General features: G+C 38.1%; 1 protein-coding gene across 1 annotated transcript in view; it reads right to left on the reverse strand.

Annotated features, from left to right (window-relative positions):
* Positions 1 to 938: 938 nt before the first annotated feature.
* The window catches only part of zmp:0000001236 (mastermind-like protein 2), a 51,154-nt gene continuing 27,848 nt past the window's right edge, over positions 939 to 24,244 (reverse strand). The window contains exons 2-5 of the mRNA XM_044120446.1: positions 12,091 to 13,287; positions 3,140 to 3,304; positions 2,410 to 2,518; positions 939 to 2,318 (exon numbers count right to left, since the gene is read on the reverse strand). Coding sequence (XP_043976381.1) covers positions 1,492 to 2,318; positions 2,410 to 2,518; positions 3,140 to 3,304; positions 12,091 to 13,287 — 2,298 coding nt within the window. The 3' untranslated portion in view covers positions 939 to 1,491. The remainder of the gene's footprint in view (positions 2,319 to 2,409; positions 2,519 to 3,139; positions 3,305 to 12,090; positions 13,288 to 24,244) is intronic.

Here is a 24,244-nt window from a genome sequence, read left to right on the forward strand (position 1 = left end):
GGAATTTTGGTCCGCTTTGCTTTGCTTTAATGTGGACACACTGGAAGGGGTTGTTGAGTATGAACGTCCTGATTACTGCCATGTCACAGCATCTCATAAGGTTTAAGAAGAGCCTTCTTTTTTGTTCGTTTGTTTTCATGAACTTTTAGGACATTGCCATTGTGTTTTCAAGCACTGACCTCCTCTGCTAAGCTACAGCTCCTTCCCCACAGCGGAGCCTGCTGTGATGCGCAGGCTAGTAACCATGGCCACCGATGAAAGCGGATAAACACTGTAACGGTAAGTTGTTTTAGCACATCTACAGCAAACCAATCCTCCACGAGCTTGATTGACACGCTAAGACCACCCCTCTGCTCTGATTGGTTATTTCTGCTGCGAGGAGGCAGAGGAGCTACTTTTTTTTTTTTCCAGATGTCTGCTGTATAGGACACAGTCATAGTTTACAAATCATGCAGCTCAAACTCCATGTTTGATGTTGGATATGATGTAACAGGAGTCAAACTTTCCATCAAGTTCTAGTTTTGTTTAGAATATTTAACACAAAGGTATTGGAGAAGTTTTGGCAAACTTGAGCTGAATCTTTGTGTTTTGGGACCAGAGGTTTTCATCAGCTGGGGATAGAAAGGGCTGCAGTCCCTTAGATGGCTCTTTGTGTCTATGTGACTTCCTGGATGATTGATTGAAAGGTGGGTCATTCCTGAAGGTTTAGCACGGTACTTTTCTTCTCCATTTGTAGAGAATGTTACTCATTGTGTTTATCTAATTTGTTCTTTAATTTCATTAGACTGAGATCTGTGTCTACTTCACATTGTCAGACAAGTTCTATTCAAGTGATTTTTTTTATTCTACAAGTCATTCTACACTACAGTGAAAGGGTGTAGTGTGTGAGACTTATCTTTAATGTTAGGTCTTGTTAAATAAAAAGAAATAAACTTCTATTTTATTCAAATAAATTTTATTAATTACATGTATTATATTCCCTAATTACTATTCCGAGTATTAAATATCACATGAGAAAAATAAGGGTTACATTATTTAAAACAGCATTTTAAACTACCACAGATGAAAATGGCCGAACAATAAGAGAAAACGTTTGTTTTGGAAAAATTCAGTGTGATAAATACTAGAACATGCTAAATGTGGGGTAAGAAACTTGGAGCCAAGTGACTTTAGAAGTAACTTCCTTTTCACAGTGTGTATTTTTCTGATGTTATAACAGCACTAATGCATGAAATACAGTCCACAAAAACAAAAACAGGAATGCAGTTTCTTGGGGGAATATACCGGAGACAGATATGTACTGCGAACACAAACATACATTTATTTCACAGTAAATACAAAACCGAGAAAATCTGTTTACATGAATAACAATTAATTTGGATTTATAAAATTGTTTTGAACAATACTTACAAATTGTAACCCTTCTACATTACAGATATAAACTCTATCATTTGAGCTGCAGGTACGTTTTCTGCAGTCTATAATCTAAACTTACGAGTGACTTCCCAGAATCTCATCCAGGTTTATATCTTTCATCCAGTCGTCGTTCCCAGAGCCCGACTTAAGCAGGGAGTCAATGAAGTCTGAGTCTGCGTTGATTCCAGGGACTGTGTTGTCCCCTTCCGGGAGGAAGTCAAAGGTCAGACGGTTGGATCTGTTGTTCTGGTAGCTGCTTGAACTGGGACTGGCATCTGGAAAGCTGGCTGCCGGCACCCTTTGCTCAGGAGAGGCCTGGCTCAGGTTTCCCAGCGGGGATGGGCAGCTCATCATGGCCTGACTCGGTCTGGCTTGGCCTGGGTCTCCTAGGGATGGCATCCCGGCATCTTGTGCTACCTGGTTGGGCGGTCCGACGTGCCTCTGCTGATACGGGTGGTTGGGCAGGTCTTGCACACCCTGCAACTGCAGCGGGTTGGGCAGACGCCGAAGTCCAGTTGCCACTTGCTTGTTGGCTGACCCCCAGCCCAGACCGACATTTGTCATTGAGCCTCCTAGATTCTGTACTGGCACCCTGGAGGAATGCAAGTCAGCTGTTGCCCTCTGATGTTGCACACCTGCTACATTGTTCATCCCAAAGGATTTCCCCTGTGTGCTTGGTGCCAGGAACCTCGGTTTACTTTGACTCAGTCCTATACGACCGTGACTGTTTTGCTGCTGGAACTGGCCGATACAGGAACTTGGATGGCAGTCTGGCCTGATACCGAATCTGCGATCCGATCCCAAGGGGCTCATCTTTGAAGTAGGCCCGCTTGAGAGCTGGCAAGATATGGACTGCAAGTTATTGTCAGGACCGTTGCTGGGAGACTGTGCAGGGTTCTGACCTAAAGAGACATAAAAACTGGTCAGTTTCAGGATTACCAGCCAGGATTTATGTTGATGCTAATTTGTATGTAATGTTTAGAAGCAAAGTACCTGGAAAGATATTTGCTTGCTGAATCCCCACCAAGCTTCTCGACTGCTTGTAATCCGGAGGTGGTCTTGTGAGATGTCGACTGAACTGATCATGTGTGTTATCCTTATCCTGAAAAGCAGAGAAAAATTTAGACACGGATGCTTAACGGACTGAAATGATTAATAGGATTAATCGTGATGTATCAATTATGGAAATAATCATCAACTAATTTATTAATCGATAATAAATAAATCAATTTGTTCTATCCAAAACTCCTCAATTGGCAGTTTTAGCTTCATCCGGTTCCAATTCTGTAAAAAAAAAATCTCCCATCATCTTTTGCTATCAAATTATTAATCAGTTAATCCAGATAATATTCACCAGATTAGATCTACACTGTATTGATAAGTCAAACAGAAATGCTGAGCTTTTCATATGTTGATGTTAGAAGTATTTTTTTAGCTGCAGATGCGTATTTTGCAAAAGTGATCAGTGTAGACTGATGGAATGCCATGGTATTGCATTTTACGCAGTAACTAGTTCTCTTTTTATTTGTTACTTCTAATGTATTTCTAATATTGAATAAGAGGCTTATAAGAAATCTGAAAAATGTGTCCATTTTTAAAAATCTGATTAATCGAGTAACCATGAAAAATAACTGATAGAAAAATGGATTAGTAAAATAATTGTTAGTTGCAGATTTTGCTTGACCAATGCTGAACATTTCTCTCAGCTCTAGATGCAGCTTACTGTGTTGCTGATGGAATGCTGCTGCAGGTTAACCTGTCTCTGCATGGGTGGACCTCTGGCCGGGCCTTTCTGCTGGTTGCTAGGCGCTGACGGCTGCGGTTGTGATGGGGCTGATAGGACTCCTAAGCTTCCACTGGTGGGCATCCTAGGACCAGCAGGAACAGCCTTTATAGAGGAAAAAATAAAAGATTATTTAGTGAAGAATCTTAAAAGAGTTGAATATCATTTAAAAGCTAATTTATTTCAGTAAATTATTTTTAAAAAGTGAAATTCATTCTATAAATTCATTACACAAAGTGATATGATATACTCACAAAGTGAGCAATATTCAGTTGCTCATAATTTAAAATGCTGAAGACAAATAGAAACGTTTTTAATACAGAAATGTCAATCTACTGAAAGTCTATCCATGTACTTTACAGTAAATAAATTACTGGATAATTGCAGCATAGTGTAGAGGAGAAAAGCCTGTGAATCTGCTGAGGATCAATGCATTGCATGCATTTATTTTTGTCTGTCTCTCATCCTCCATTTGACAATATTTAATACATACTTCTCTGGTTCAGTAGTGACCTAGCTCAAGATGTTGAACAGTTCTAGTTTGTATCATAGATGCGCCTATAAGTGGTGACACTTGAAGCTCTGACTCCAGCTACAATTCAAGCCTTGTTAAGTCTTAGAATAGATTTGTGCACCTTTTTCTATAACATTTTTCCTTTCACCAAACCTTTCAGTAAAATGCCTGAATACACAGTCAATAGCCAACGTCTGTAGCAATTACCTTTAGTAAACAGCTGTCAAAGCAGCAGTAATATAAATATATATACGTTTTAAATTGGTTCTTTAATTTTCAGAGAAACTATATTTTATGACTAATTAACTCTATTAACATTGGCATCAATTAATACTTATTCTGTGGTGTCAATCTGTGGAGAGAATTTGTGGTTTTTGAATCAAATTGTCTAAATAAATAAATGCAGAACATTTTTCATGGTATTTATGAAAAGTGCAGATGAGTAGGTAAAATATTCAGTCCCTGTCAAGAGTCTTGAAGTGAGCCATAACAGGGAAAATCTGAATCAACGCAAACACACATATCTACCACTAGAGGGCGAAATCCTACAAGCTATTAATTGTCTGTGTGAAAGATGCTTTTCAGACTTCAGAATGTGGTCAAGGCTACTCCCTCTGCAGATGAGAAAGGGAGACTCATAGAGAGAGAAAGAGAGAGAGAGAGGCTTTTTTTGGAAAGGGGATGAGCAAAAGAGAGAGAGAGAGAGAGCGTCCTCCTCAAGGCCTGCCTCTCCCTTGATAATTGTGTCTAAAGAGAGTGGAAAGAATCCCTGAGACAGCAGGAAATGTGTGCCGATGGGAAGTTAAGCGTCAGCGCCGTGACCACCTCCATTTAATAAGCTCTCCTTTACTGATCACTGCGTGCTTTTGGCAGGGAGACATCCCATCCTCTGCAAATCCATTTGGCTCGTGACGCTGATTAAAACGTTGTAGCCTGCCACACTCGGATTTAATTGAGACATCCAAAAACTCCTCCTCGTATGTTTTTGCAGATAAGCTCTCAGCCTCACTGCTGTTTGAGATGTTATATTTTCTAGGCATCAGAGCGGACCATTCAGGACGCACCAAGAGAACCAAGTGTTGGGCTTGCAATGTGAGGGCACCCTCACATTGCTCACAAAGGAGGTTAATGTGCACTAAATCCAAGTCAACACATTGTGTGTACAGTGTCAGTCATTGTGTTGACTTAAAATGTTTCCCAGGGTGAAATGGATTAGAAATCCAACAGCGCATTTGGAAAAAGCTATTAGAAGACATTTTTAGCAGAAAATGAATAACCACAGGGCGGTGATTTTGTGATCCCTCAAAAGGAATCAAAAAAAAAAAGTGTTTATGTATTTTCACCACACGAGTGCGTTTAAGCGAATCTAAATGAATGGCCTGACATTGTGAGAAGTAACAACTCAGATTAGAGAATGACGGGGGTAAAACTCATCATGACTTCCAGAGAATTTAACATTTTCTGCCTCTCTGACTTACTTTTACCCACACAGTAAATCAAGGCTGGTAATGACGTTGAGTGAAACATCAAAACAGATCTCTCCTTTCCACTCTGAGGTTTTGATTCACTCTCTCCAATTAGTGATTGTGGAAGAACTGGTGACCATCACTGAAAACCTGTAAAGGGCTCATTCCACCTAACCCTTGTTGTACATAAATATCTAAAGAAGGGGTGTTTTTAGCTTGACTCAGTTATCCTTTAATCCTGATGTGTCATAAAGCTGTTTTCCGTGCCCTGGCACCCCCACCACCCCCCTTTCCCATTTTTATTCTTCCCAAGCTTCTTTTAAATGAATACCACATGTGGCTGAGGCTCGAGAGCGAGGGAGCCGAGTGATTTAGCCCCTCATCCTGCGGCTGCGCGGGCCTCGCCTGCTCTCACACTGCACTTCCTCCAGTCTTCTCAGGATGCTGTCCCTGGGGAGGCCCTCGGCATCTGGACTTGGCCGCTGCTCCTTTTCCCAGGAAACAAGTACTCCCTTCACAGTGCTGCAGAGTGACCTGCAGGCTCAACCCACTGGGCCCTGCTCTCAGTCTTACTGAAGGAGGTGGTGCCACAAGATCATCAGCAAAATGTTTAGGACATATGGACAAGTTTTGGCAGGTACCCTTTTTCTTGTAGCCATTTCCTGACTTGTAAAGATCAACACACATTACTTGAATGCCTTGTTCTTCTGACCTTCCCATTTTGACAATGGGTAAGAGCAATTACCCTGTTACTAGTCAGATTTTTTTTATTAGATAAGCAAGAAGTTACTTCCTATGTCTCATTAAGAACTACAACACAGGTCGCTATTCGGTAATATGTCTCACTGCTGAAAGTTTACAGCAGTCCAGTTTTGTCTGTTTTAATCCAATTCTAGTTTGTTTGTCTAGAAAGTCTGGTTCATTAACAGAGGTGTGAAAGTGCACTTGGACTCTGATGCGGACAAAAAAAGTGAACTCTGGTCCACCTAGATCTCAGATCAGCTGGAGTGAACTTTGGTGTGGTAAAAATCTGAATGCCAATCGGACTGGAGACTGCTCCAAAAGCATGAAGTGAACCGGGTATTCTGGGTAAATACAACCTAAACAAACAAGAGTCTAGCGATAGCGGGAGAAATGGCTCATGTTTTTTTTGCTAAAGACAATAGAAAATTTCTACTCCATTTTTGTTTACATCTTGTTAAAAAGAAACTTGCGCTCATGTCTTCTTCAGAGGATGTTTTGTCATTTCCTTGATAATTCCCTGGTGCAGCAGTTTTTTCAAAGGCTTTAGATCAACATGTGACACACTGCAGCGTGAAAGAGAACTGAATCATCTGAAGACATAACAAATGAACCTCAATCGAACCGAGTCTGCTGGACTATCACCAGACTGTTTCTGAAACCAAATGAACTCTGGTCATGTCAGTGTAGAAACAATTCTCTTTCCATTGATTCTTATATCTCAGAGCTTCCTCTGACTTGACATAAAGTCTATTTCACTCAGTAATAGATTTCACACCGAAGAGTTTTAAGTGTCAGCATGACCTGAAAGTGTTCATTGTGGTGCATTCATGGATTGGAAAAAGCTAAAACTTTTGAGTCCCTGACTTGCTGGTTACAAGTTTATTAAAGAAACTAATTTCTTGTAGTCACTTTCAAACTGAGTATGAAGAATAACAACCATCTGCCTTACCTGAATGAGATGTTTTCCTGTCTTTCTTATTTTGAATACTGTGTACAAGCACATATATTTTTGTATGACAGGAAAAAGACAGTTGTGAATTATTAATTTAAGGTTTCAACAAGAAGAGAGCCCCCAATTTAAATTGTGGGTTCCAAACAGTTATTGACCACCCCGGTTTTCATGTAAACAATAAGGAATCAATAGGCACAGCAACGCTACAATCACAAAACATAATTCAGAAAGTGAATATTAGAAATAAAACTATTAAAAGTCTTAAATAAACACCGATCTGTGTCGGTTCAGATGAAGGTTCACAGATTTGTTCAGCGCAAGGAAGCCCACTGCTGGTCACTGCTGTTACACAGAGGGCTCAAGCTGTTCTTTCAGGACTTTTATTTCTCTGGCATTATTAATTCAGCTCAGAAAAGATTTTGCTCTTTATTTTTTCCTTTTCCTCATTAGCTAGGTTTTTAACCCTGTCCCAGCTGACTGCGACAGACAAACACTATTATCTGCATTTTTTAACAGACTTTCTAAAATTACAATGCGCCTCTCGTTTGTTTTTTCTGTTACTTTTTCAACTTCAATATGAGCATTGTGTTTGCATAATTTGTTCAAAACAAAAAAGCTCATGGAAAATACAAGGTCCTAGGGGAAGATGTCCCAGAAACTTCCCCCCCCCCCCTTTGAACTTAACTACAGTCTCATAACATCAATATCTTAAGTCCTGAGGTTATTCAAAGGGCTTGGAAAAGTTTGGGGTTTTTTCTCCATCTAATTTATCAAAGTACATTTTTAAAACTTTTTTTTATGATGCGTTAGTTTTTATTTGTGTTCTGGAATAATTTCAGTTTCTCAATATTAAAATAATACAGTTCTATGTATTTGTCATCTAGGTCTGCATGACACAGATAATGGTGCCAAAAATATTAAAAGTATGACTGTAGTGACAAGAGAGAAATAGACTACATCTGAAAATGTGAATTTATTTCAACCAATAATATTGAAAATCCCATTTGCCCTAATATAATCTACTCTTTCCAACAGACTAAATATTACAGTTCAAGCCAGATGTGTAAATATGCTGTTTAAAACCTTCCTTTCTGTGCTACTGAAAAAAATTAAGAGAGTATAAATGTGGTCAAATGGCTGCTCAAATTTTTGCTAATGACATCAGTAAAAATCTGTATTGTACTATGAAAACTGACAGAACATAACCAAAATCCCAGATAACCCAGACGTCACTTTGACGATCGTCAGGATTGTTGCGGATGACGTCCGTGTAGACAGGTCTCCTTCTATTGTCCCAGCTAAGCATTCGAGCCGTGTCAGCACGAGGAACGAGCAACGGCAGCTGCTGTTGCTGTCGGTGAGATGGAAATGTCATAAAATAGAAAGAGCTTCTCTGTACCTCTCTCTTTTAGCTCTCGTCGCACACAAGGCTGCTGCATTTAAAAATCAGGTCAAACTGAATATCCTGCCTCTGGCGGCTCTGACATGCTGGTAAAACGACTCGCTATGGCTGTATCGCTGGAATCCCACAGCGTGTTTGGATAACAGTTTCCATCTTCTGCCTCCAGTTTGCTGTACATTCAGAAGCTCATTCAGACATCTGCAATGTCATTTTGCCAAAATGACACCAAATTTAATTTCATACGAGCTGAAATTGAGTTTAATGGAATGGGCAGAGATATCTGCAACATTTTTTTTCTCTTTTCCATAAGTGTAATAACTTCATTCTATAATTTTTTTAAGTATGTGCTTATCAATTTAGAAGTACAGCAAAACTATATAAATATTGTGAAAATAAATGGAAACTGAAATATACAGAATCATCAGAGTGAAATATTTCAACTCTTTATTTCTTATAATCTTGATGATTATGGCTTGCAGATAATAAAGATACAAAATTCAGTGTCTCCTAAATTTTGGGTGTTGTGTAAAAGTTGAGTGGAAGGAAAAAGTGTGGTGGGAAAAGATGCCCACGGAGGTGAGATAATTGATCTCCTCCATGCCACAGCGCATTAATGTGGTAACTCATACTAAACGATCCCCGACCAAGTACTGAGCGTATTGAAATGAGCAGACTTTTCAGAAGCCTCATATTTCTGTTTAAAACATAATTTTCTAACTTCTTGAGTAATATTGTACATTTTTGAGACAAAGTCTTTTGAGCCTTCATTATCTGTAAGCCATAATCATTAAAATTACAACAGAGGCTTGAAATATTTCATTTAATAATGAAAATGGATCTATTTTATGAGTTTCACTTTCTGAAATTAGTAGAAAAAATACACATTTTATGTTTGTACTTAAAACTTTAATAAAATTTGAATGTGTTTTGTTAACTTACACCATTTTATTATGTTTACCAAAGTTTTGTTTCTTAGCTGTATTTCTAATTTCTTATCCTAATCATGTTTAGTCTACATTGACAGACTGAAATGTCTCTTGGGGCATTTTCACATTTATTTCAGTATGATTGCTATAAACTTTATGCTTTAACATAAAGATTTAATCAGATAAATGTGGCGCCGTCAGGCATCTGGAAATCGTCCATAAAGATAAACCAGATGCAGTATGTTTGTACCTCAACTACCTAAAATGCTGTGAGATCAGAAGCTTCCAAAGTTGTGACATCATCATGTTGACTTTTCCAGAAAACTTTTAAAAGTGTAGCAATCAACATGTTGGTCAATCTCTGAAAATGAAGTTAGCAACAACAAATTCTTATACCTCTATTATTCTGACACCGAATAAATTCAATGCTATCCTGATGAATTATATTATATATATATATTTACAAATTGTAAACAATCTTGTTATTGTCTGTTTTACCTCTTTTGTGTCTTTTCTTCTGCGATTTTAATAGTTTGGTCAGCTTTTAATTTTTTTTGTATTTTTCTTGGATGGAGGACAGTTTTTAAAATATCTTATATTGCAAAAAGTTACATGAAAGATGCAAGAATGACTGAAGAACATCTAGATAGTAGATGAAGAGCGTTAAAGCATGATTTGCCAGTCACTCTTGTTTACTTCGATGTCTAAAACTCCCTTCCCTTTCTCCTCCTTCTCCCATCCTTTCCCCCGTCGCTCAGGCACTTCCCTTGATCTGCACACTTTACAAGAGCTTTCTGTGTGGCTCACATTATCATTTCACACAAAGGCAGTCGCAGATAGTGTTGGCGCATAAAATGAAAGAAGGGACAGTCTAAATCTCCTCCAATCATAACAAATCAGCGATTCAACCTCCGGCACCAGGCTAAGAAGATTACTGTCATTTTCCACCACTTGTCCCTTGTAGCTAACAACCTCCAATTAGCAAATCCCGCTGCGCATATCTGCGCCCTGACAGGGAGCCACCGCGACAAGCAAAGAAATTAGAAGTCCTGCATGTTAATTCGCCATGCTCTGGCAATCTGTGTCAACGTCAAAACACTTGCAGGGGACAGACGTTTCGAAGGGACTCGCAGCAGCCAAGGCACAGACATTAGGAAGAGCAGGTCCCAAAACAAATAGAACTACATTAGAGCTATCTGAGGCAGCGGGGCGGCAGCAGCAAACCGGGGGAAACCGAGTGAAGTCGACTCCAAATATGAAGTCTGAATAAGCAGTGTGTTACTTTTACTGTACCTATGTGTGTGATTTTGCTTTCAAATGGCATTTATGAGTTTCATAGCAACACTACAGATTATGGATGTAATTGTAACCACTTATCTTAATTTTTCAATATTTGGCGTTACATTCTATGCACTACTCACTTGCTAGCTTCTCTGTGAGATTTGTAAAAAAAACTATATATATATATAGAATTCATCTATTTTTAATACATTAAAAACTGGAAAATAGATTTTAAAAAAAATATAACTTCTAATTTTAGTTTAAAAATTAAGAAATCATAAATGCCACCAACAAAAATGTTGGTGCAAATAAATGTAACTGAAGCATTTTTGTAATTTTTTCTTTTCATTTTACAATGATCAATGTTTAGGAAACATCTAATTGGTAATCTGTGCTTTCAAAAATATAAAATGTATTAAATTGACCTGTCAATACTGACTGATTGTGACTACTCTTTAAAAACTGAAATGAGAAAATAAAATAACATTAAGAATTTCTTTTACAGTTTTCCTGCCACCATTAATTGTTCTTAATAGGAGCAAAGGTAACATCAGAATCCGAATAGCTTTGTGGGCCAAGATTTTGCGAAAAAACAAGGAATTTTACTTAATTTTCAAGCACTCACAGCATACAGACATAAATGTTTAAACTTTATGACAAATAAAGTAAGGATGAAAGAACAATACATCTGTATTTGCAGTCAAATAATTAGTTTTCTTTGGTTTTTTAAATTCTGTTCCAGTGAATGTTAAATACATTTTTTCTAATATAAAAAAAAAAAACATACATTACAGAGTTGATATTTTAAATTGTCCTCAGCATCACATCAGGGATAAGCAGTGTAAGCTCCACTGATATTTGTAAAATAACAGTCGATGCGTATTTGATGACAGCAGCCACTGCGGCTCAGTGGGAAGACTAGAGATTTTGTGGTCAGAAGTTTCTGGGATCAATTCCAGTTTTCTTACTTACCACATGTAAGTTTGCCCCTGGCCAAGGCTCTACACCCCAGGCTGCATATCGATGGATGAAAGTGAGTGGTACTGGGTGAAAGTGACTTTAGTGCTTTGAGTGATCGGAAAAGTGCTGTACCACGTGTCAAAGAAGTCCAGGGTGCTTCGAGATTTGTAAATTAAAGCTTCCATAAACAGCCATGTAATTAAAAACTGTTTTGCATTTTTATGGAACAAACTTTTAGAAAACTGTAAAACAGCCGAAACACTGAGTTCCTTTAAATCAAGGCTAAAACCCCATTTACTTAAAGCTGCATCTGATAACTGGAGCTTTGATCAACAGATTTGATGTTTATTTGCTTGATGATTTTGATGATGGCATTTGACAAAATGCTGTTTCATAATTTAATACTGTATTATGTTTTTATGGTGTAAAGCACTTTGAACTGGCTTACTGCTGAAATGTGCTAATGTGCAAACACACTTGACTTAATCAAATTGTTCTTGATAAGGACAATCAGCTCTGCTCTATTTGAGGAAAGTATATCATGTGTAGTAAAATTAAATCTACATGAAGAATTAGTCTTGACGTTTTCAAGCTTAAATCTACATTTTCTAATCTTGAAGAGGAAATACCTGATTAAAGGTCTTACCTGTTGCTGTGGAGGCATTCTGAATGGCAGTCCAGCAGAAACCGACTTGGGTTGTAAACAGACGGCACTCGACGTTGAGATCTGTTGGTTCTGGAAATGGAGAGCTGAATGTGCCTGGTTCTGGCTCGGTGATGGTGACTGTTGATGCTGCTCTGTCTTGGTCATCGAGTTTGTCATGATAGACATGGACTGACTGGTGGAATGAGAAACTTTGGGGCTGAAGTGCAACGTGGGCTTGGAACTGAGACCTTTCATGTCTAACTGATGGGAGCCATTGTGCCCATTTGACTTAAACAGGCAGTTGCTGATGCCTTTATTATGGGAGCCCATCTTCTGTTGGTTGAGTGTGGCCTGGTTAGAGACTTTTGCTTTGGCAAAGCTGCTGGTGGTGGGTTGAGGGCTCATGTTTGTGGTCCAGCTGGTCATTCCTACATGCTGGGTCTGGTGCTGGTGATGCAGAAGAGCACCTGGTTGCTGCTGGTTTGCTGCCATCTGCTTGAGCTGCTGTGCGTGGGATATTTCCGGCCAGCAGGGCATGGTTCTGCTGTGTCCGGTCTGGGCATTGCCTTTCTGTGATGCGTTGGTAGAGGCGGTGCTGTTCAGTGTGAATGAGGGACCTGCTGAGGCCGGTCGGAGCTGCGGTGAACCATTGTGGCCCTGTCCGAAATCTTGCGAGTGCTCCGTCTTTATCACCTTGTCCACCGGGGAACACAGAGTGGCTGCTGCTCCTGCTGAATTTGGCCGACCTAGATCCAAACCAAAGGTATCGTCCTGCTTCAGAATCTTCTCAAATTCAAGATCATTCAGAGGAGGCACCGACTTTGTCAGTTCGTCAAACAGCTCCTGGAGTTCCGGGTCAATTTGCCCGCTACCTTCGTCTTTGAAGTCGAAAATCATCTCAGAGTTTGAGTGGCCACAAGACTGAATCTCTTGGGGCTCCTTTTTCATTTCTTTCAGAGTCATGTGGAACATGTCAGACCCTATTCCATGGGGCATCATGTAGTTCTTTCTCTGCAAGCCAATGGTTGAGGACCCTTGCAGAGGGTGGGTTAAGTTGTGGTTGCAGGAACCCTGACCCAGGCCACTTGCGTCCAGACGGACACGCTTAAAGTCGGATCCTGTGAATCCACAAGAGAGGCCGTTCTGCTTCAGTCCTGGTGTGTTTCCTTCCATTTTCCTTCGCAAAGATCCTTGAAGCTACAACACAAAAAAGAGTAACATATTAGTAATTCAAACATTCAATCAATCCATTTTCCATTCAATTTTGCAATTGAGGCACTACTTTTAGAAGTAGGAAATCTGATCAACTAGTGAATTTCAGGAAGAGGCTTTTCTTAACAGAAGACCTATTTACCGGTATAATAAAGATAGGCATTTTAAACAAATACAGTTTTGTAGCATATAATATTACGCACGGGGTGGTTACTAGGAACAAGATATTGAAAGGTTTTAAAAAGTTATAATTTCAAAACCACTTTTAAAAAGTTACTACAATTTCAAGTAGGGCTGAAATGATTATGATGAATCGATTATTGTAATAAACATCTATAATTTTAGCTTAATCATTAACTGAGGTATAAAGATTTTTTTTAAAGTTATTTGCTAAAAGAACAACATATGTGGTGACTAAAGACTTATTAGTAATAACAATCTACAAGGGATGACTTTATAACACTATAAATTCCCAGCACAGTAAAAAGGTATATCTGCTTACTGAGGTTCTGATAACTACTACCAAATTTAGCATGTGTTTATGCTACAATTCTTTTAATAACATAGAATTTATTGCTGTTTGTTGTAAATAAAAGCAACTAGATAATAAAAATCTATTTACTTACATAACTGTAAATCCCCCAATCACATAAAATTAATAGATAATTTCAAATAAGAAGCATATTTAAACATTTGGAGAAAAGAAATGAGGCAATAAAGACACATTTGATTATGTAGTTCGAGGCAGTGGATGGGATGAGAAGATGGTTAGGAATCTGATACAGACTGTGGAAGGGAAGAATAGCTTCTTTGTCTGTTTCCCTCATTTGCATACATTATATTTTCCACCATTGTGCTTGGTTAGATGGCTGAGTTTCCTTTGTGGCTGAGATTCTGCTTAACACGCTGGTGCAGATATCTGATTTCCTTTTGTGCCGTGCTCATGTCTTCATTTACGCATGACCATATAGCATGACTCACAGCTCCAGTCACTCTGCTGTACTCCACAAAACTATTATCCATTAGCAAAGCAACACACTGAAGTAATTATTTTTATGAACTTGTTGGCAAAATAATAAATCTAAATCTTCATCTGAAGATAATAAGTTATTGACAACAATCCATTAGAAACAGACAGCTTACTGTTAATCTCTGACTGTTGTTTATGCATACAAAGACAAACTTGTCCTGCCATATTTTAATGTGGCAGCTGCATGGAAACAAAATGGCTCTGATAGTAGTTCAACCTGCATACAGGAGAGCAGTATCTCTGTTTGTTGTCAGTTTCACTGTAGGTACAAATTTGATTCATTTCCACCTGCTGGCAAACATTGCATTAAGATGATTCACTGCCAAAGGGTTAGAGCAAATTCTGCACTTCATTACACGCCAAGCCTGCAGTACCTCTGCTGCTACAACTGTGTTTGCATTTAAAAATTTTATGAAATTCTGATTGCATGAATGTGTTTTACTTTGTTTAGTGAGCTGCAGGAAAATTTACACCTCAGTGGACAATAAAGTTTTATCCATAGAATATAATAGAATTACTGTCCAGGTTTAAGGTCTGCATCTCACAAAGTTTATTTATGAGAACTAATAATATTTTTTTGTTGAGAAGAGTTACTAAGTTTGACTCTGCTGTTTGTTATGGGTCTGTCATATTCTTTTACAAAACACTAAAATATGCAACAGATATGCAAATATGGCTTGTGGGGTTCCTATCAGGGCATTTTTAAAAGATGGATATCAGAAAACAAAAAAACTAAATTTTCAAAATGTGTTGTATAAGCCATCAGTCTCTTAACGAGCTTTTTTTAATTCAAAAATTCAACTTGCTTTTTTAAGTGCAAGCCTAACAAAGCTGTATTTAAGTCAACCACATTATTTTGTTGCTCTAACAAACCAGAGTTTTCCTTAGTAATTAAACTACTTTCCACCATTTACAACATACTGCCTGTGTGATGTCATCTGCTCGTTAAATGTTTAAGCATTCAAGGTGCAAGTTTATTGCACACACTATTAACTAGCACTGTTTAGAAGAGCCAAATTACCAACAGGTTATTTCAAAATGGAAAGTAAACTATTGCTGGCCAAATACTTCAGCAAACCGCTCCTAGCTAGCTGAATTTAATAGGTTTTCTTTCTTTCTTTTTTTACATTCTTGAGCAGTATCTCTATATTTGGTATTGACTGACAATTGGTCTTAGATTTCTTGGCAGATGAACCAAAAGAATGAATTTTGCTCTAAGTTTTGACTGCTCATAGTTAACTGAAGCTGTATTTAAATGTTTAAAAGTTATTCGCAAGCACTAACATGCTAATGTTAGCTTAGCTCTCCAGCAAATTGCTATAACTCAAGTTTACTGAGGGCTTTAGCTGCAGAGCCAGCTGTTAATATACATAGGGCAGCTCTGCACTCCCGTTTGAACAAAATACAAATAGGATAAATGGGAAAAAAATGTTTATGGAAAAACATGTCAAAATTAAATATGTTCAAATCTTTGCTCTTTCAGGTGAAGCCAAACAATTACAGAGGGAGCAGGTGACCACTGAAGAGAACCGCATTGGTGACAATATTAACATTGATTAATTCAGATGATACGTGAAAAATGTAAAGTTGATTAAAAGCCGCTTTAAGAGGAAGCAAGTAGGCATATGTAGGAGGCTTGAACAATGTAATTTGCAGCAGAGAGAGCAGCTTGATTAGCTGATGTACTGATCTGAGGCCCTGAAATTGCTTAGCTTGCCTAAACTCTGTAAAATCAAATCAGATCAGTGAACGCAGAAGCACACCACAGTGTAACAGTCAGGAAACCTAAAATATGGGTCCCCAGGACAGCTGAAGCATTAAGTAATGAATTGTAATGTACAGCAAGTAATAAATAACTTTGGATGTTTAGTTTCTAGAGCCAGTTTTGTAAGCCCTCACATTCTTAGTGTTATTTTAATCATTTACCTTCATTGGGACAGTTATTACAGAAAAATATTTAAATATTGTGAAATGTTACTGTAGAATTTCCTTAAACAGGGATCTGGTAACAGATTACTCACTGTACTTTGTGACCAAAGATTGTCCAAGCTTGCTAAGAGATAAGAAAAAAAATTTGAATATGTGTTTTTAAAATAAAGTCATATTTCATTTACGTCGCATTAAAAAAAGGTAATAAGAACATTATTGGGATTGTCTTCCTTTCTATTTTTTATGAGTTTACAGATTCTGTGACTTTTCTCTTCAGGGATTATTGAAGGATAATCTATATATATCAATTTATCTTCATTTGAAAAAGTCTATTTTACTAGGCCACTTGGAAATAAGGAATTTGCAGTAAAATTATTAAACCTCCACTTGTTTGTTCTCAACCACCTCTAACATCAAATCATGCTTTTGTTTCTCCACAAAATGAAAAAATGCATTAGTAATGCTCCACCAGCCCTTTCAGAAACTGTAAAGCCTAAGCATGTATTTACACCCTTGAAAACACCCATGGCCTGAATGCTATACAGAATTAGGATAGTTTCAACTTAATACTAAAAGCAGAAAAGTAGAGCGTTTTATTTTTACGAAAGTGCAAAAAAAGTATGCGCCTCCTCACAGACCTTCTGTTTTTGCTTTTTTTTGTCAAACTTAAGAGAATCAGAACTCCAATTTTTAAAATCAAAGATAATGTAAGTAAATAAACTTCAGTTTTCAAATGCTGATTTTACACATTAAGAAACTGACATTAAACCTAATAATTCTTGGTACGTGGATCATCATACTTCCACCATGTTTGGCTTTAGGTATGATGTTCTTTTTCTGTATTGCTGTTACTTTTATGCCACATGCAACAGGACACACACCTGGTGAGCTTAAAGTTATTTTCCTTTATTTTTTGGCAACATAGATGTTTCAGATTACCAAGCAAATTTTTATGTCGGAAAAAGAAATTACAAAATGTAGTTTTCTGATTATAATTCATTTTCTAAATTAAGTTTCATTCAGTTGGAGCGACAAGCCTGGCTACGTATGCAACAATTTTGGGGAAATGTAGCCAACGATTTTACAAAGGAGCTATAGATTAAACACTAGTGAAGGACAAACTCAGCTTTTGATGAACCATGAGGCCTCAAGTGGAATCAGCTGGTCATTGTCCATGAAGGCCAGTGCCTACAAATAAGAGCGTTACTGCTGTATGCAAACTGGCGTGATGCGAAAAAAGTGTTTTCATTGCAATGTCAATTCCGGCATATTCTCATCCTATTGCAAAAACTTAGCAAATTTTTTTTTTTTTCTGAAATTAAGTATATTTATTTTCAGAGTTCCAATATGTGCAACTTTACGGTCAGTGGAATCGCAGCATTTGATCTGTCCTGAGTTGAAAAAGGCTCTTTTTCCTTCCAGAGCCTTTCTGCACCGTACTTTCAGTTATTTTCCTTAACAAAACCTCTGCTGCTGCAGCAGCTTCAAACACGCCACACATCACTTTCCAATCTCAGGTGCGCCACCAGCCCAGCTTAAAAACACTTGGGCTGGCGGTGACTCCACCCCCCCACCAATGAACCATCAAAGATGCCAAAATAAAAATAACAAACAAACAATCAGGAGACAGAAGCAAATGCGAGCATGTAACAATACTCGTCTGGATACTCTGGCTTCCTCCACAGTCCAAAATTACAACTGTAAGTTTAATTGGTTACTTTAAATTGCTCTAAGGTGTGTGTAGGTGTGTGGCATGTGATGAACTGACCACACACAGGGTGTACTCCACCTCTTGACCTGGACGGAGCACCAGGTCTATACCCGCATGGGCAAGCAGGTACAGAAAATAGATGAATGGATTCTAGGTCACAGCTTTTATTTTTATTAAAAATGTTTTCAAAAATTTAAATTCTGAGATTGAAGTTCCCAACAGAGGATAAAGTTCTTCTCTACTACACCTGTTTGATGTTAAATTATTATAAGGGCCATAGAGACGTGTACAGTTTCATTTGTGGTAAATTGTAAATGTGCACTCAATTAACTTTTTTTCCTTATGATCTCAACTCTTGGGCATAACTGGACATTTTAATGTTTCCAAAAGCAGACATAAAGAGCCCTTCTGGTGCAGGCAGTTCAGGTTCATTCTTGTTTTGAACAAGAGAGACAAGAGAACGGCTCATGGTGGAAACACATCATGAATAATGGAAAGGAGGGTGCATGTGTTGCAAAAGCTGTTGTGATAAAGGGGTTGCTCTCCTCCGGCTTTGTGGCATTTAAATTTGTTTAAAGAAAAATGGACCTCAAGATCAAACTTTGAGGTTAGAGTTTGTGGTTTATTAAAACCATCTTCGCTGGAGAGAAAAACCAAACTGAAATCCAGTTTCCAACATTTCTATTAGAAAAGTCCAGTCCAGTACACACAGCTCTCAGAAGCAGTGGCCTCCTGCTGTAACTGGCCTGAAATCTTCCTGACTGATCTCAAAGTGATCTGAAAATAGATTTTTTGATTAACATTTAATGAGCTCAGATGCTCTGAATCACTTTGAAAGTGACTCCTGCAACACGAGAGGCTTAAACATAGGATATACTGATCATCTTTAATTTCCCTCTCCGAGTCTATTCTAACACAGGAAACCAATGTGCAATTAAAATATGTTTTAAAGGTATCAAAAGGAGTAAGCTCGTTTTTACACTTTTAGGTTTCACATAGGAACAATAAGGGATTCCATTTTAAACAATCTTTTCAGTGGAGCTTATTTTTGCATTACGCCATGGCAGCGAGGAACATGACCTTCAGCGTGTCAAAGGAGACAAACTATTCATGGAAGCTGGGAGGCTGGGCGCGAGAGTGTCAAGCTAAGCAGTGTCGTGATGCTGAGCGCTGTGGATGGAGCTCCGGGTGAGCCGTCACGGCAACGCAACACCAGACCTCTTGGTACCATCTGTCAGTCCAGTGGCACAGCCTTCAGAGACAAGCATGCTCAAAAGACTGAGCACACCAGCCTTTAATCTTTTTACTGAAGCCCTGAAAGATGCTGAACGCTCTCCTGGGAGAGTTAGAGATCTCCCGCTGACCGTTTTAATATGGATAAATGCCTCAAAACAACAAAAAATAAATATCACTGTTGGGTTTCTAGGGAAACATGATATATATGCGGGCGAAGGAGGTTGTTCTTTTTTATGTGGAGAAATTTATGGCTCGTTTGTTGCCTGAAAAGAAAGCCCCAAAACCAGAGATGGTTAATAGTGACATAAAATTTTAGGATTGAAACGATTAACTGGATCGATCGTGATGAATTGATTATTGAAATAATAACTAATTTAGTAATCAATTAATTGTTAACTCGAGTATAAAGACTTAACAAAAGTCAATTTGCTGAAAGAACAACATACCAAGTCAAATCTGTACAAAAAACATAGACATTTTGTATTTAAAACAATCTCTATGTTTTACCCAGAACTCCTCAAGTGTCACCGTCACCTGGTTGAAATTCTGGAACAAAATCTTTTGTTAAGCAGCTTTTGCTATCAAATCAACGGGTTAAACCAAAAACTAGACAGACTACACTGTATTGTTAAGTCAAACAGAAACGGCTGAGGATTTCACAGTTAGAAGTAATTTTTTATGCTGCAGATGCATACTTTATTTGCATCTTTTAATGTATTTCTAATACATTCTGCTAAAACAGAGCTTAAGTTCATTGAAGATCAAGAACATTTCAACAAATCTGAATAACTTCTCTCAGTTAGGGATGCCAAGAGATCTTGAAACGCCACAATATTTCTCATCTGAGTAAAGTCTGCCTATAAGCACCATCCTGTTGCTTTTGGGATTTGCTTTCATCTGGAGAAGTTTAATACATGAAGCCCAGATATGAAGGTGAGTGCTTTAAGCCTGATGTACGCTTGAGACTCTTATTGTAAAGTAAGAACTTTAGTAATTCATGAGTTACCCTGTTCTGCTGACAGAGCTGGCTCATTATTTTGAGTTTTATATCTTTTGAATTGCTTCTTTGGCAGCTCTTAGGGTCGTCGCAGGAGAAAAGAAATAAAGTCAGAGTGACCAGCCAGATAAAAATGATTTGTAATAAGTGTCAGAAAAGCAAGTCAGGCTAACTCTAAGCTGCTCACAACACTAAAATTATCCTCGCAGCATCCAATGGTGCAATATCACATTTTTGTCTGGTCAAAATCAAGCTGGAAAGTTTCACACTGAACAGAACTTATTTAAAACACATCTCTGTCCTTTTAGTGAAAATATTTTTGTGCAAAAACATATTTTGAATGAAACAAACACAGAAACAATGCACGCACAAGTCCCATCTGGATTAGAATATTTCTCACTTCTGTTATCCAGATGTACTCTTGAATCACCAGTATTTTATTTATTAAATTTTATAGTTTTGTGGCTGTGTTCAGCTTTAGATTAGCAGGATAAAGCTGCACCTGATATCAAATCTCTATGACCACTGAGCTTGCCATATTCCATCACCTGAAGCCATTTTTTTCTACTAACTATAAACAAGAACGTCTTTAACCTTGGCTGTATCGTCAGTAGGCAAAAAATGTTTATTTGTAAAGCGCCATTCATGCGCATGATAATTCTAGGTGCTTTACAGACGAAGCTACAGATAAAAGACCAATAAAAACATGCAACACTTTTTTTAAGTTCTACATAAACAAAGGTTACTAGTCATTCTTGCATTCTGTGCAGCACTTAGTGTTTTTTTCCATTCTCTTTGATTCTTTTATAACAGAAATGATGTGCCAACCATAATTTTAAAGTTGACTTAGGATTTCCAGTTTTTGTGCAGTTACAACCGATTCCAATTTCTCTTAAAAACTATAACATAGAATAGCAGTCAAACTATTTTTTCTTGCCTTTCTTTGCTGAGTGGTCAATCATTTCAAAAAGAATCGAGGAGAAATGTGTAACAGAGCAATTGGAGTGAAGGGGGGTTTAACTATTGTTAGTAGGCAAAATAATTATGGAGTTTCACATCCTTATTTAGTGCAGCTAAGATGACCAAAACATCCTTCCTATGATATGCTGTAAGTTTTGCTCTCTCCCACAGCCTGATTAAACCACAGATCTATTTTCGCTCCTTGTAGAAAAATACAGTTTCCTTTAAAACATCTCTCCGCTTCTTCCAACTTTTGACATTTTTAAACACTACATTTAAAAAATAATCAGCGTCCGAGTCTACTTCACTCAGAAACACCCTCCACACTGAAGAGTGTTGCCAACACAACATGAAAGGCTACGATATGCCGCATTAAGTAACTAGAAAATGATTGTATTTCATAGGTTGAGCTTCAAATCTAATACATTTCTACTTCCTGAAACACAACTTAGTTCCCCCATCACACTCTCAACACATACATGCACACGCACACGCACACACACACCATCATCAGTTTCTGTGGGGCCTGTGCCATTAGGCTGCATAGGGATGTGAGTACCGGTTCATGGCATGCTTCGCTAATAAGGCTTTGTGCGTACTGGGACAGCGCAGCACACTGCAGAGGTGGGCTACTTTTGGCTCATCAGCACTTTGCATCCCCACACTTCCTGACACAGTTGTATTAGATTGAGCCTTACCTCCAGAGAACAGGCAGGAGAAAAAGATGAACAGCAACAAAAAATAAAAAAAAGAGATAAAGCCGCTTTATGGCTGCCTCTGGGAGTTTGTAAGAGATCATAAAAGCTCTTTTGAAGACAAATCCACCATTGTTTAAGATTTCTCTACTCCAACCGTAACTATTTTTATAAAATATAAATTAAGCTTTTATTTTTTTTAGTAACGTAGCTGTAGGAGCACTCTGGCATCCAAACATAAACACTAAGCAACAATTCAATCAGCTTTCTTTGGCTTGACCTTAGTTACTTGTGATATTTCTTCAGATAAGAAACTACATGATCCTCTTAGGAAATACTATGAGTTGGCCCACAGCGCTGCATTTACTTTACAGACTGCCTTCATTTAAAACGTCCATAGTCTCCCTTTTATCATTTGTACGCTGATGACGGACAACTTCATCTTCCTGTATCAGTAAATGACCACAGTTCATTTCTGTTACTAAGTCACTGTGACCATAATATCAGTTAGTGGATGGATCTGCTGCTGCCACAGTTTTATCAAGCTTTAAATCACTGAACCGGTTTCCTGTTTGTAAAAGGATGGATTTCAAAATATTGTTGCTGGTCCACAAGACAATGAAGGGTTTTGATCCTAAAGTTGCTAGTCAGGTATTACCCCTCAGGTCATTAGCGGCCTGTTGATTGGGCGTTGCCAGGACCTGAACTGAACAAGGAGGGGCAGTGTTTAGTCGAGCTCCTCAGCTCTGGAATAAAAACCCTGAAAACTTGAAATGCTCAGAAACTGTTTCTGTGTCTTTAAATCGGGAACGAAGACATTGTTTACTTTTCCATAAAGGTCAAAGATGACTTCATTGGTTTATTTTTATTTTATTTATTAAATTCTATAGAGTTTTGTGGCTGTGTTCAGCTTTATTTTTTTCACATTAGTATTTTTACATTTCTTCTCTTTTCTGTTGTTCCCATAAGCAACTATTATTAGTAATATGTGGCTTGTTTTTACTATAGTTTTCTTCATTTCTCCTCCGCTCCGTTCCTATAAAGCACCTTGAAAGCACCTTGAATTCAATTGCGTATGAGCGATGCGGTTTCTATAAATTTGCCTTGACTTTTAATTAAGTGAGAATAATCTGAATCTTCTTGTTTTAACAAGGCGGTTTTAATGGCCGGCTGCGGATTATATTCATCACGCATCTTCTCCTGACAGATACACTGATTAGAGTCTATGGGTTGTTTCTCTGCCGGGGCATTAAGGCAGCACCAGCCAGGCCTCAGCACTGCAGACATACCACAGGTCACCAACATCGTAGTGACAGCCTGTCACATCACATCACCCATGGCCATGCGGCTCACAGAACTCCTGACACCGCTGTCGCCTCTCATCCACATGTCATTCTTAACAACAAAGACGTTTGCAGAGGAGGTCTGAGGGCTTCCCTGGATTCAGGGACGGAAAAAAAGAAAGAAACAGCCACTGTAGTTAAGAGCAAAAGGATTCCCTTCAATAAATTATGCAAAGCCAGAAACTGTGGAGGGTGTTCTGTTAAACCTTAGCATTAAAAAAGAAGAATAAATTCAGATTTGAGCTGTTGCGTCCTGATCACATGCTTTAACTTGTTCTTTTTCTTTGGATAAAAGGAAAAGCAAGTTTAAAATTGCTCATAATCTCATTTTTGTCCCCTGAAAACCAACCGTCTGTCAACCTTTTTTTTTTATTGGCAAAAGAGCTATTTAAGATCAAAGCGTTTAATGTGATGGTGCTAGAAGCTTAAACTGTTATATGGTTCAGTGCTCTGTGAGTGCCAGAGACACCCTTAAGCCACATTTTAAAGGCTCCATGCTGTGCACCAAAAATGAAAGAGCATAAAGTATCTATCACAGTGTCATGTTTCTTTTAGTTGGTATATAGCAGTCTGACTGACTTAGGGGTTAGGGAACAGTTTTCATTCTGGGAAACTGCTGGAAGGTGTTAGATGGTAGACATAAATCTAAATATTAAAGGATTCCTAACTGCCCAGGTTAAAGTCACCATCAACTCATTTATTTTCCACTTGGGTTCAAAAGGAACTTACAAAATCCAGAGCAACATCAACCCTATGCTGCATTTGCATTATGAGAATTATGAGTAACAGTATGGTGCAGAAAACTCCATGAAAACACTTTGAACTTTGGAGCATTTCATCATTCGACCGCCACAAACTTCATTGGTCTTTTTTTCATTTGGATTTTATGTGATGTCCCACCACAGCAGAGCAGTCTTGTAAAATAGAAGTAACATGATCCATTTTCTTTAATAAAAGCACCTTAAAATGCAACATATGCCTATGTAATCAACTGGCTTTACTCTCATACGTCTTAATAAAATGTAGTATGATTAATTGCTT

The sequence above is a fragment of the Gambusia affinis genome, linkage group LG06 (assembly GCF_019740435.1).
Source record: "Gambusia affinis linkage group LG06, SWU_Gaff_1.0, whole genome shotgun sequence".
Taxonomy (NCBI): domain Eukaryota; kingdom Metazoa; phylum Chordata; class Actinopteri; order Cyprinodontiformes; family Poeciliidae; genus Gambusia; species Gambusia affinis.